Below are 14,060 nucleotides of genomic sequence, written 5' to 3' on the forward strand. Positions count from 1 at the left end.
CCAAAAAAGCATGCCTTTTGGCCTAAAATAGGACTCACTTGCATGCATATGCTTCGTAAAACTAGACGAGTCAATTTTTTTAACCATAGTGAGTTGATTTGAGCTTAATTTGACAAACCAAATAGCTCACCTTAAAGCTCTTGCTCTCTACTTTTTTTGCATACAAGATTTTATAGCTATTTATTGTTGTCAGGTCATATACGGGATACATAGGTTACTATGTCTATCTCATTCGATCTTTCTTCCTTTTCTCAATCTGTTCTAAATATTCATAGGTCTCTTGGTTGTTTGAGAAATTGAGATTGAGAATTCTGCCAAGCAACACAATTTTTTTGCACATGCTATGCACCCGATTAAGGAACGAAGTTTGCCTACTTTGATAAATTTATAAGTAAATAAATAGAAATTTATAACTATATTGGTTTCTATTTAGGAATTAATCGTTCTTTTGCAGGCCTTTGCTTACTTCGTTGTCGGTCCCTCCCTCACTCTTTCCATACTACATGTACAAAATGGCATTGTTGTATTTCACCATCCTTCCCTATGGAGTACTACAATGGTGCCTCTTGATTGGAGTGTGATGTTATGCAAGCATAACAAAAGCACCTTTTGCACACAATAAAGATACTTTATAAATAACCAAAGGCAAAAATAGCGTGGGGAAAAAGAGAAAGCAGAACAGACCAACAAATATGTACTCTATGCCTGTATATGTCATAATTGAGGGAGACCAGTAATTTCTTCTTTCAATTTATTAAAAATTAATCACTTTAGAGTGGATTATCACCAATAAAGTCGGTGACTTTATTTTCCTTGAATCGGGATGTCCATGATATGCTCGGCAAAAGGCATATTAACCCTAAGTCTCCTCAGAGAATTAATAACACAAGTTTCTTTTTTTTTTTGGGGGGGGGGGGGGGTCGGACTATCGGCTCCCTATATGTCTGTCTTTATCTCTCTCTCTCTCTCTCTCTCTCTCTCTCTCTCTCTCTCTCTCTCTCTCTCTCTCTCTTTTTCTATGCATATCAGTTCATATGTAAATGAGAGATTGACCTAGCGACGTTTTCGTGTTTATTGCCAATTGTTTTATACACATAGAATAATCTACTTAATTAATTTAAAATTTCGTTGCATAACCATTAACCCCATAAAAATATTGAGTATTCCTCAAAACTTTTAAAATGTAACTGCATTTAGTGTATCTTTTGGCAAAACAATTTTAAATTGGAAATGTAAATGCATTTAGTATCTTTTGGCAAAACAATTTTAAATTGGAAATGTAAATGCATTTAGTATCTTTTGGCATGACAATTTTAAATTTCAACCTTCATTTGATGACCAAAATAAAAAAAGCGTCTATATTGAAATATGCAAGTTTCTGAAAAACAATTTTGATGTTGGCTTGTGGGAAATTGGAGGTTCCTATTTCAATAGTTGGGTGCTCTAAGGCTATGTTCAAACAGGATAGCCGTAGAGGTTTTCTACTTGATGTGGGTGACACGAAAGCTCACTTGCCTACCATTCCCCTACCCCCTAGGCAGAAGAAAGAAGTCACAACTTCACAATAGCATGCATGGGCAACGTGCTAGCAAGGTGTCAAGTCTTCCTCCAACCAACCAATGGTGGTGACCTCCCTTCTTCTGTTGTATGCAACTTGGGAACCCACCCTAACTAGGGTAAAGGGGCCAACATAAGGCCACCTAAGAGAGGGAGCCTAGATCTTCGATCTCCGAGCTCAACTGTAACCAGTGAGTAGCTCATTTGATTCGCCTCATTGAGTGTTTTCTAAAAAAATTGATCTCAACTTTTTTGACGATCGGAGCCAAAAGTTACAATTCCATTTGTGCATTCCCGTGTAACAAACATAGGTGTGAAAAAGAAGACACACCAACCCCAAAAGAGAGATATGGGTCCCAACAAGGCTTAAAGTCACCCATTGCCCAATGAAAATGTTTAATTTCAAAATTCAAATAAAATGGACGGTTGAGCATCTTTTTGAATTGCACAAAGTGAGTCAAACTTTGTTATTTATTATTGTAGGTGACGTTCCTCGGGACTAAGTGGCATGGGCATGGGAGGGTGGGATCTACGGCAGGGGCATTGTGAACCATAGATCTGGAATGCGGGTACTCTATGTTACTTTTGTAATCTAAGGCAAAAAGTAATATATGGTACCCGCATTTCGAAAGTAATCTAAGGTATCCTATTTTACTGGCGTGGGGTTTAAACCCATGACCTCACCCATGAGAGGGAGGCGCATGCCCTAACCACTTCGTCATGCGCGCGTTCTGAAACGTGGAGGCCCTAATTTACTTAAAACATGTATGCAAAACGACGGACGTCGAAAATAATCTAAAGTACCTAAATTATTTTTTATTACAAAAAATAATATAGAATACCTTAAATTACTTTGGTGCCCTAGATTATTTTTAGCGTCGCCACTCCACAATGCCCTCGTCGTAAATCCCACTCTCCCATGCCCAACATTGTCCATGCCACTTAGTCCCGAAGGGTGTCGTTGTCCTTTCTTTGGTGTGAATAGAGGTCGCTGCATGCAACTTGGAGATGAGCGATAGAAACAAACTTCCAAAGTACCCTCGACCTCAGTTTACAAAGGTCCTAGGTTGGAACTTGGGGCCCTGCCCTAGAGACTCGAGAGTGACATGTGTTAGGACCGTATTTTATGATACAGGATACCGACCGACTTACGTGCTTGAAGTTGAAATAGGACAATGTACATTGTCGCCATAGCCGAGAGAGAGAGAGAGAGAGAGAGAGAGAGAGGGCAAACACACTTGTAGCTTTGCTTCTTATATCCCCAATTCTTCATCAGCGTATCTCCATTGTCGGCCGGAAGTGCATTTTGAGCTTCTAACAATCTGTGTCAATAGCCAGGCCAGCCTCCTCGTGCGAATAAAAGGCTTTGCATCTCTTATCGTCATGGGGAAACGTGAATCAGGTTGGTCGGGTGTATCTGCGGTTGATTGTCTCTGTGTCTACAAAGCTTATTCCGGACACATAAAGTATACGAAGCATACGGTATAAGTAGCTTATTTCGGAAGCGCTAGCCAGTCTTTTGATGAGTTTGACTGTATGATTGCTACGAGATTGCCTCCAACGCATATGAACTAACCGGCTCAGATACATTTTTCGCTGAATCTAGGCCACTTCATCTACTGGCCTATGGCGAATTTCTGTGAATTAGGGGCTACACACCTTTGAAATAAGGCAGGCCTTATTATTTGGCCGCCTCATGAGCAGGCAGTTTAGCTTTATACCTACAGTTGTTTAAGTCTGGATATGATGCCCTTGGTGTAGGAGTAGTGCAGAGTAATCTCTGTGTAATCGTAACTTACCGGGGCTTGCCTTCTGTCAAGCAGAAGTGGTTTATGAAAGCAATGGTGAAGGTCTGCTTACAGGAGCGATACTTTTAACATCAACTTTTCTGTTCTATCATTTGGATGACTGCAAAAATGGACATGTCACTGTTAATGAGAGAGCCTTCTTGTCAATGAGGGTTGGGGTAGACTGTTCACTTGAATATTTTCCTTTTGAAGGTATCCAAGCTTGAAGAGTATCTGGAGAAGCCTTATGGTTGGCTGGAGTGTGTCACTGATATTCACATGGGGTGCTGTAAATCCAAATTTTCAAAGCGACCACAAGGGTACGAAAGCCCTGCAGATCTTGCAGCAGTCACCACATGTAAGTGATATAATAATCAAAGGTCTATGAAGGTCCAAAGTTTACGTGGGCAAGCAATAAAAGTGATTACCATCCTAGTTGACCATGTTCATTATTATATTTAAAGAAGCCCATTCTGCCAGAAGAATGTAATGATCCGTTGTGCATGGTGATCACTCCAGCACAGTTAGTAATGAAAATTAACTCTTGATTTTCTCCATGAATTTTATTTTTTTTGTATATTTTTGCTCTATGATTCTCTTTTGTTCTTCCTGCATCGGCACATTTCAGGATTGTTTCTGTTCTGATTTTTTACCTGGTTTCAACCTTGCTTGCAGTCAGTGTGAGTGAAGTTGAGGCTTTGTATGAACTCTTCAAGAAGATTAGTAGTTCTGTCATTGATGATGGCCTAATACACAAGGTAATGTCTCTGCTTTGATAAAAGTTAAAGTATTTTGTCTTCTTTTTATTGAAAGGGGTTTCTCTCATGTTCTTATCTCTTAATCAATTTTTACGGTAGTGATGTTCAGGAGGAGTTCCAGCTTGCTCTGTTTCAAAACAGTAAAAGAGAGAGTTTGTTTGCTGACAGGGTAATTTTTCCTTTTGTTATTGAGAGTCATGTCATACTTGTTAGAGGACAGAAATATAATCGTAACTGAAAATTGTTTACCTTTTACTTACATTTGCAGGTTTTTGATGTATTCGATTTCAAGAGAAATGGCGTTATAGAGTTTGGGGAGTTTGTCAGAGCCCTTAGTGTCTTTCATCCAAACACAGACGTGCATAAGAAGATTGATTGTAAGATGTTACTTGTGTAAGATGAACATTTTGATAAACCTTTTCTGTATGTTAACTTGTGTAAGTTCTTGAAACCTGCAGTTGCGTTCAAGCTTTATGACTTGAGAAACACCGGCTGTATTGAACGTGAAGAGGTAGGCGTCTTATTCTTCTGGTTCATCTGTTGTCTCATTTTCTTCTTTCTTTTGAGTGAAATGAGTTCTGCTATGCTTTTGGCCATGGCTTCTTTGACCTCTTCTTGAAATTTCAGTGGAAGGGTTTTGACAGTTTTAAGCAAGAAGTCTAGAAACTTTTCAGGGTCAACACCAAATTTCTGAAGAAATCTCATTATAGCATTCAGGTTCTATAGTGTCAAGCAGTACTTGAAAAAAACTTTTCCCAAAAAATTTGGCAAACCTACACATGAGAAATGTTGAATTGGCTAAATTTGAAGGTTTTAACACTTAATTTCTCTATATTTTGTAGGCTTCTCTCCTTCAAACTTAAAATTTAGAGGTGAATCTCAAAATTTGTAGGTGGGATGACACTAAACCTAGGTTTTTTTCAAGCATTGTCAAGCGTATCCTTCTCAAATGCTCGCTTTTTTTCCAAAGAGGCTCATGTGCTGGATAAGTTCTTTGTGTTTGATATGTTACATTCGTTACATTGTCATGAGGACAAATTACCAAAAATGATGAAGGCTTACCATTGCTATGGAAGAGAATGTTTACACAACCCAAAAACACTGTAGGAACCTCTTTATTATGTGGAGCACTTCGATGGTTTTCTTTTCTGTGGGAACTTCTCTATTAGAGACCAAGCGGCATTCAATCCGTCTCGAATCATTGAAGTAGCATATCTTATTGCTAAAGTAACAAACGAGAGTTGTTTGGGTTTCGGGCAGCAGGTTAGATGCTTCTCTGTGCCCCCACATATCATTTAGTCTGCCTTGCACGATCAGAGCCCTTCTCTAAACGTCTCCCTAGGTTTCCTTCCGGTGCACATTGTAGATAGGGAAGAGGAGGTAAGTGTTTTACCTAGTACAATGTTCTATGGATTATGGTTCTAGATTGTTAGAATATCGAGAAGGGACGCCAGTCTTTGGGGCCAGTACATCTAGGCGTAGAACTCCGCTGTGCCGTGTCGTCTCTCACTCTCAGTTTTGTTCAGTTGTTCCAGTTTCTCTCATGTTTGTTACATTAGATCATTGGCTTGGGGTGTCCAAGTCTATCACAACGGATGTCTTGATCCATGAAATCTTAAATTCATATCTTTTCTCACATTTCAAGCTCACATGCCAATGACCATCCCAAACAAGACAATACATTCACAGAGCATGCATTTCACAAATAAAACATTGAGTTCACACTGAATACCGAAGTACATTCATTGTGGTCATCTCATCTAGTGCAGAACTTTTGATAAACCTAGATATTTGTGTAGGCATCTCCTTCTGGAAGTCTTCATTCATTCGCAATTGTTTCCAATAATCTCATCGAGATAGAAATCTCGATGCATTAGAATGACATTCACTTAGCCATCACATCCAGATCTCGCTGATCTCTAACAGAATGTTTAGATGCGCTAAATTCATTAGAACATTCATCAAACAAAATGCTAGACATTTTGTTACAGACTTGGGCATCCCAAGTCGGAAATCGGGCACGACTGTTACGGGGACGTGGCAACTGTTAACTACGTCACGAGGACGTGGCAACTGCTAACTTTAGTTGTTGGTTTCTTTCCAATGGGTTTTGTTTTATTTTTGAGACCCTCTTCTTGAAGTAGCAAACGGTCGGACATTGTATGGCCAATGTAAACGGTAGTTTCACCCGCAGATGGGTAGTGGTCAGCACTGGAATTTGTATGGTAAGAGGATGTCTAGGCTCAGAGCAAGATCATATAGGTGCCCCCGTCGCACTTAGCAAGTTGGTGGATACTAGGAAGTGAACTCAATAAAGGCCTAGAGTCAAGGTGTGACTACCAACAGAAAGTATCCGACAGTTGGGCCACATTGCACTTTTGAATGCGGTCCCAATGAGGATAGATGGTCAGATGACCACAAGGAGCCCAACGGAATCATTTCTTAAAATTTAGGGAATTGCTATTTTGGGCCACGAAATGTGTTCGCGTCATTACCTCCAGTATGACTAGGGGAACACTTTATAACTCTGCCGCGAAGTCAACTGGGCGATCAGTCGTGAGATTTTTAAGCAGCGAACTCGAAACGGGAAAATGCTTGTAAATGCGCCAAGTGGCAAAATTTCATGAACTTGCCTCTTCCAGAAAAATGGACGCTGAATTTTTAAGTTGGGAAGAGCCTCCTTTTGCATTTTGTCACAGGTTAAGAGCTATGGAGTGCTTCCTTTCCCCCTCATGTACAGTTCGGTGCCAGGAGTGATGCCTTGCACGCTATGCACTACTCTCTTCCCCCCCCTACGAGCAGTATGTTATGCCCCACTAGTGGGATTTTCATTTGACCAATGTATAGTTATGTGGGTTCATGCACGATTGCCGAGGCAAGAGCCTCTTGCACAGGTATTGGATTAGCTAGCAGCTAATCCCTTGCAGCAGGTACAGGTGAATTCGGAGAGGTTTCACGTCAGAAATCTCGTCCGATTCAAAGGGCAAGTAGCCCTACAGGTGCGGGAGCTCGAGGTCTTGCTATAGATGGGACCGGCACGGGAAACGGAGCCCAAAACAGGGAATTACAGCCTGCTGTGTATTTTTGCAGGTTTAGGGTTTCGGCCCTAAACGGACCCTAATACCCCCAGGAGGTTCGGGGAGGCGAGGGGACCGTTGTATAGGTGAACTGGCGCATTTTCGGGGCAGAAAACAGAGAATTCAGCGTGCTGCAGATTCTCGCCAGGTTTTGCAAAGTGTCCGTATGCGTCGGGAAAGTCACCTATTGCGTGGGGATACTGACTGTGAAGCGTCCTAGTACAGTTATGCTGCCGAATCGGGCCAGAACAGGTGTTTTTTAGCCTAGATTACGCGGGGCAGCTTGTAGGAGATCACAGGTTTTATTCCCTCTGTTAAAGAATAAAGAAATACCGAAAGGAGCGCCAATTTTGGGGCTTGCAGGTTGTCAGCGTCTACTCGGAGCATTCTAGCTTCCGAGCCGTGTGTGTACTTAGGTGTTAATCCCCGTTACAGGTTACCTTTGCGAAGTACTCTGTGTGTGTCTAAAGTAAAGAATTTCGGGTGGAAGCCAACGCCTACTGCTCTACGGGCCGGTTTCATGGTTCCATTGCCGGGATATCAATCACTTTTTCCTTAAAGAGTGAGCCTGGATTGTTTTGGGTAAAGACAGAGAGTGCGGGGAACGTGGGGATTACACTATGGCCGACAAGGGGAAGGGCATTATGGAAGAGGGTTCCTCTTTAAAGGATAGGCAGGAGATCCCTATGGTTTTTGAGATTGGCGAGAGCTCACGGCCACGTCAGTCTGTACCTCTTGTCAATGTGAATGTCCCCTCAGTAGTACAGGGCTTTATGACTGGGCAACTTGAGGATGATGCGTTCAAGACTCAGTTAGTTGCCACAGTGAATGTCTTTTCATAGCTGTTGCAGAATCCAAGGTTTATGGAGTTCTTGCAAGCGCCACCAGTGCAACAGCAAAATAGGCAACCTACACCGCGTACGGAGCTTGTTGATGCTCAAGCCCAGGTACTTCATGAGGCTCAGGAGGAAAGGGAACACTCGCATGTTGCGGAGTCAGGGGCTCCAAAACAGGTTCCTCGTGTGCTTGAACAGGTGGCTAGAGCGCCTATTCCATAGGTTATGCCAGTTCAGCCCGCCACCTTTCAGAGCCAGCATGCTGTCTTGAATGGACAGGTAATTGGATACCACGCTATGCACTCAGTTTTTCCACCGCCCACGGTACATCTTGGGTATTTCGGGGGTGGATCAGTGTTCCAAAGTATGGCTGGTTATGCGCCTGGAAGTCAGCCGTACATGGCAGGAACAGTGTTGGGGGGTATGCAAGGCATCATGCCAAACCCCATGTATGGTAGTATTGGCATGCAGCAGGGTTTTCAGAGCAACCACGGCCAGTTCGGGGTGCCACAGGGTCATTTTGGCATGGCTGGTTTTTCTGGACAGCAGCCAGATATCGCACCTCTGACGCAAAATGTGAATGGCCAAGATGTGCCGATCATGCCTACTACAGTGCCCATGTTGCAGACCATCCCTTATGACAACTTGGGGGCACTAGAGAAGCCAAAGGATTACAAAGAAGGTGGTGCAGCTGTAAAGTTCAGTACCTTCAGTGGTTTTGAGGATAAGGCAAAGGCTCTTACCTTCTTCCAGCAGTTTGATACAGCTTATGCGGGAGGGAATTTTACAGAGGCCTCGAAGGTCAGGAAAGCTGCCACTTTCTTAAAGGACAATGCGCTTACATGGTGGACGACATTGTTAATGCAAGGATAGGCACCCGCCACTTGGGTTTACTTCAAGCAAATGTTTGCATCTGCTTGGCTATCAAATGAATTTGAAGCTGACATCATGACAAATTGGCACCAGCTTACTTCAGCTTCGTGCAAGAGCTTGCTGGAGTACAATGGGAGGTTTTGTAAAGCGTTACTCTCAGTGACCTCCTACAGATTTGTGCCATTGACAGAGCAGATAGAGAAGTACTGTTGTGGGTTGCCTAAAGGGCTTCGCGATTACTGTACAAAGAATAGTGGCTACTCTCACTCAGCTTATGGAAGTTGCGAACACTGGTCTTGCCTTGTTGAAAGGAGAGGACAATGGATTTCCGAGCAGCGACAAAGGAGGGCAGCAAAAGAAAAATTCAGCGAAGAAGCCCTTTGTGAAAACGGCTCGTGATGCGTCAAAGGGGCAGAAAAGGCCACCAAAGACAAGGATTCAGCCGGGACTTCTGGAGCACAGGCAAAGAAACAGAAAAAGAAGCCTTTTGTGCGCAAGTCGCTCGAGGAAAAGAAGGTCCTAATGGCTGAGAACAAATGCTTTATATGCGAGCAGCCTGGTCACTTTTCTATCAATTGACCAGCTGACTCAGAGGATAAAGAAGACCAGAAAGGCAAGAAGCCTAAACCCACGGCAGGTTTGGTGCCAGACATGGTGGGTGACAGGCCCAGCACAGATGTTAGTGAGTTATGCAGGTCATGGGGTAAAGTTAGGGATCAGACGACACTCGTCTTCTTTGATCCAGGTGCCAAAGCCAACTTTATCTCACCAGAGTTAGCTATGAAGCTAAGCTGGGCATCAAAGCTGAAGAGATGGGGTACACAGCAGAGGCAAGGTTGGCATGTCCTGGCCACTCAGAGTGTGTTACTCCCATCATTGGAAAACTGCGTCTGCATATCCAGTCATATGTGGACACAGAAGAGTTCTACATCATGCCGTTGGAAGGTTGTGACGCCTTGTTGGGGATCCCGTGGATGTTCCGAGTTCATGGAGTCTTGGATGCCTACAACAAAAAGATCACTGTACAGCATAGGGGCAAAACTCACATCTTGGATGTAAAGCTTAAAGGAGAGTCAAATCCCTATTGTATCTGCTTCTGCTATCACTTCTGTAATGAAGAATCATCTTTTTGTGTACTTGATTTTTGCCTGTGATGTCTCAAATAGTGATCAGTCAAATTTATCTGTGTTAGATAAAGAAAGGTCAGCATTTTGCAAAAGTTTAGTAACTGTTTTTCTGATTCATTACCGCCGCAATTGCCGCCAGAGAGACCTGAGGACCATCAGATAGATTTGGTGGCAGGGTGTAGCCCACCAAATAGACCTCTCTACAGGGTTAGTGCGGTGCAGCAGAAAGAGATTATGGGCCAAGTTGAGGAGTTATTAGAGAAGGGGCTGATTCAGCTTAGTTCTTCACCCTTTTGCTCCCCAGTGCTCCTAGTGCAGAAGAAGGACGGCTCATGGCGCATGTGTATTGATAACCGTGCGTTGAATAAGAATACCATCAAGAATAGGTTTCCTATTCCTAGAATTGATGATATTCTCTATCGTTTAGAGGGTGCTGCAATTTTCAGCAGGATAGACCTTAAGAGTGGCTACCATCAGATTCGTATAAGGCTAGAGGATGTGCACAAGACTGTGTTTAGAACGACATTTGGTCTTTATGAGTTTCTAGTGATGCCGTTTGGGCTAACAAATGCTCCTGCCACATTGAACAGAATGATGGACCGAATTTTCCGCTCGCATCAACAGTTTGTTGGGACGTTCTTCGATGACATGATAGTGTATTCGAAGAATGAAGAGGAGCATAGGCGTCACTTGACCATTGTGTTCGAAGAGCTGCGCAGTCACAGGTTACTTGTCAATCCTAAGAAAAGTGAATTCTTCTTCAAAGAGATCCACTTTCTTGGCCACATAGTCTCAAAGGATGGTGTGAGAATGGATCCCGCAAAGGTCGAAGCTATCAAGACATGGCCAGACTTGAAGACTGTGCACGATGTCAGAAGCTTCTTGGGATTGTGTTCCTACTATAGAAGGTTTATCAGAAATTTTGCAGAGATAGCATCGCCTCTTCACGCTTTGCAAAAGAAAGAGGTCACTTTCAGATGGACCTAAAAAGAGATTTCAGCTTTTAATCTCTTAAAGGAAAAGTTGACTTCAGATCCGGTTATTGTTGCTAGATCTGAGGAAGTCATTTGTGGTCCAGTGTGACGCGTGTGGCAGTAGCATCGGAGCAGTGCTAATGCAAGATGGACGGGTAGTAGCTTATGAAAGCCAAATTTTGCAAGGGCCAGAGAGGACTATGCAAGTCTATGAGAAAGAGCTCTTGGCCGTGATTCATGCGCTTTCTAGCTGGAAGGAACAATATTCTGCTAGTGAAGATTTTGCAAGGATCTTTGAACAGTTACATGAGGGGCAACATCACGAGCACTACCTCCTCAAAGATGGCTTTATGATGATGCATGGCAAACTTTGTGTCACTAGGCCACTGCGACATAAGGTCATGGAAGAGAGTCATGTCCCACTGTATGCAGGGCATCGTGGCATTAATGCAAGAGTTAAAGCGGTAGAGACATTCTTCTATTGGCCTACCGTGAGGAGAGATGTGGATGCCTTTGTGCGAGCATGCATAGTTTGCCAAAAGGTCAAGTTTGACAGGCAAAAGGCACCAGGGTTGTTACAACCACTGCCGATTCCGGATAAGCCATGGGAAAGCATTGCTATGGACTTTATCTTTGATCTTCCAAGGATGCCAACAGGGAATGATGGTATATGGACCATTATCTGCAGGTTCAGCAACCAGGCCCATTTTATCCCTGTCAGGAAGAAGATAAAATCTGATCAGATGGCACGCTTGTTCATGTACAATGTGTTTTAAGTACCATGATATGCTACAATCGATTATCAGTGATCGTGATCCTCGCATGACCAGTTTGTTCTGGAGAGGATTGTTTGAGAACATGGGCACTACGCTGGTTCTCGTCTTCGTTTCATCCACAAACTGATGGACAGTCAAACGAGGCTAATTCTACTGTCTTAGATCTACTGAAATGCTATGTGTCAGATAATAAGGGCAAGTGGGAACAGTATTTGCCTATGCTTGAGTATGCGTACAATAATACGGTGCATTCGTCTACTGGCAAAGCACCTTTTGAGATTGTTGAAGGCGGCAAAAAGGTTCCTCCCATTCTGCATACAAAGGACAAGATCTTTGAGGCAGATCGATATGTTGAGAACATGGATGAGATGTATAAGAAAATTAAAGCTGCCTTGGAGAAGACTCAGGCAAAGCAGAAAAAGGCTGCTAATCGTCATCGTCGTGAATTGCTGTTATTATCTGGTGATTGGGTTATGTTAAGGTTCGAAAAGGCAAGGTTAAAGAAGATGAAGGGCAAGGAACGGCTGTTTCCTAAGCTCAACATGCGTTACTATGGGCCTTTTCAAGTGCTTGACAAGATCAGCGATGTGGCTTACAGGCCGAAATTGCCTGAGGCGTGGAAGATTCATAATGCGTTTCACGTGAGTCTTCTAAGACCCTTCGTGGGTGATGTGCCAGAAGATATGCCAGATGAAGATCAACCACAAGTTGAAGAACTTGATGAGATCCTGGTACTGAGCAAGTTTTGGCACATAAGGACAACAAAGTTAAAGGACAAGTTGCAAGACACTATTTGGTGAAGTTCAAGAACTATCCGCCTATGGATGCAAAGTGGATGGAAGAGCATGAACTATTAGAGTCACCAAATGTATTGCAGCTTTACCTTGAAGCCTTTGGGTTACAGCCTACTTATGCCCCAACCCAACGTGTGCAAAGGAGGGGTAATGATAGAGCTAGTACATCAAATGTACATATGAATTCAGTGTAGTAGATGCAAATGACAAAAGTATGAAAGCCTCATTAAGTCATTTGGAGTGTTGATAGCACAAGATCATCAGTGGCGTGTATTTATGGTATGCAATCAAGGACGTTTGCGATTTCAAGAGGGGGGTATGTCACGGGGACGTGGCAACTGTTAACTATGTCACGAGGACGTGGCAACTGCTAACTTTAGTTGTTGGTTTCTTTCCAATGGGTTTTGTTTTATTTTTGAGACCCTCTTCTTGAAGTAGCAAACGGTCGGACATTGTATGGCCAATGTGAACGGTAGTTTCACCCGCAGATGGGTAGTGGTCGGCACTGGAATTCCTATGGTAAGAGGATGTCTAGGCTCATAGCAAGATCATATAGGTCCCCTCGTCGCACTTAGCTAGTTGGTGGATACTAGGAAGTGAACTCAATAAAGGCCTAGAATCAAGGTGTGACTACCAACAGAAAGTATCCGACAATTGGGCCACATTGCACTTTTGGATGCGGTCCCAATGAGGATAGATGATCAGATGACCACAGGAAGCCCAACGGAATCATTTCCTAAAATTTACGGAATTGCTATTTTGGGCCACAAAATGTGTTCGCGTCATTACCTCCGGTATGACTAGGGGAACACTTTACAACTCTGCCGCGAAGTCAACTGGGCAACCAGTCGGGATTTTTTAAAGCGGCGAACCCGAAACGGGAAAATGCTTATAAATGCGCCAAGTGGCAAAATTTCATGAACTTGCCTCTTTGAGAAAAATGGGCGCTGAATTTTTAAGCCGGGAAGAGCCTCCTTTTGCATTTTGTCACAGGTTAAGAGCTGTGGAGTGTCCCCTCATGTACAGTGCGGTGCAAGGAGTGATGCCTTGCACACTACGCACTGCTCTCTCTCCCCCCTACGAGCAGTATGTTATGCCCCACTAGTGGGATTCTCATTTGACCAATGTACAATTATGTGGGTTCATGCGCGATTGCCGAGGCAAGAGCCTCCTGCACAGGTACTTGATTAGCTAGCGGCTAATCCCCTGCAGGTACATGTGAATTCGGAGAGGTTTCACGTCAAAAATCTCGTCCGATTCAAAGGGCAAGTAGCGCTACAGGTGCGGGAGCTCGAGGTCTTGCTACAAATGCGACCGGCATGCGAAACGGAGCCCAAAACAGGGAATTACAGCCTGCTGTGTATTTTTGCAGGTTTAGGGTTTCGGCCCTAAACGGACCCTAATACCCCCAGGAGGTTCGGGGACGCGAGGGGACCGCTGTACAGGTGAACTAGCGCATTTTCTGGGCAGAAAACAGAGAATTCAGCGTGCTGCAGATTCT

General features: G+C 43.5%; 1 protein-coding gene across 2 annotated transcripts in view; it reads left to right on the forward strand.

Moving 5' to 3' along the window:
* Positions 1 to 2,635: 2,635 nt before the first annotated feature.
* The window catches only part of LOC147458015 (calcineurin B-like protein 1), a 38,655-nt gene continuing 27,230 nt past the window's right edge, over positions 2,636 to 14,060 (forward strand). The window contains exons 1-6 of one of the 2 annotated variants that reach the window (XM_086512767.1): positions 2,636 to 3,039; positions 3,558 to 3,702; positions 4,020 to 4,102; positions 4,212 to 4,271; positions 4,371 to 4,479; positions 4,561 to 4,613. In XM_086512767.1, the coding sequence (XP_086368893.1) occupies positions 2,941 to 3,039; positions 3,558 to 3,702; positions 4,020 to 4,102; positions 4,212 to 4,271; positions 4,371 to 4,479; positions 4,561 to 4,613 (549 nt within the window). In that variant the 5' untranslated portion in view covers positions 2,636 to 2,940. The remainder of the gene's footprint in view (positions 3,040 to 3,557; positions 3,703 to 4,019; positions 4,103 to 4,211; positions 4,272 to 4,370; positions 4,480 to 4,560; positions 4,614 to 14,060) is intronic. The other variant, XM_086512766.1, reaches the window with a different exon arrangement.

The sequence above is a fragment of the Adiantum capillus-veneris genome, chromosome 5, assembly GCF_014529385.1.
Source record: "Adiantum capillus-veneris isolate H3 chromosome 5, ASM1452938v2, whole genome shotgun sequence".
Taxonomy (NCBI): Eukaryota; Viridiplantae; Streptophyta; class Polypodiopsida; order Polypodiales; family Pteridaceae; genus Adiantum; species Adiantum capillus-veneris.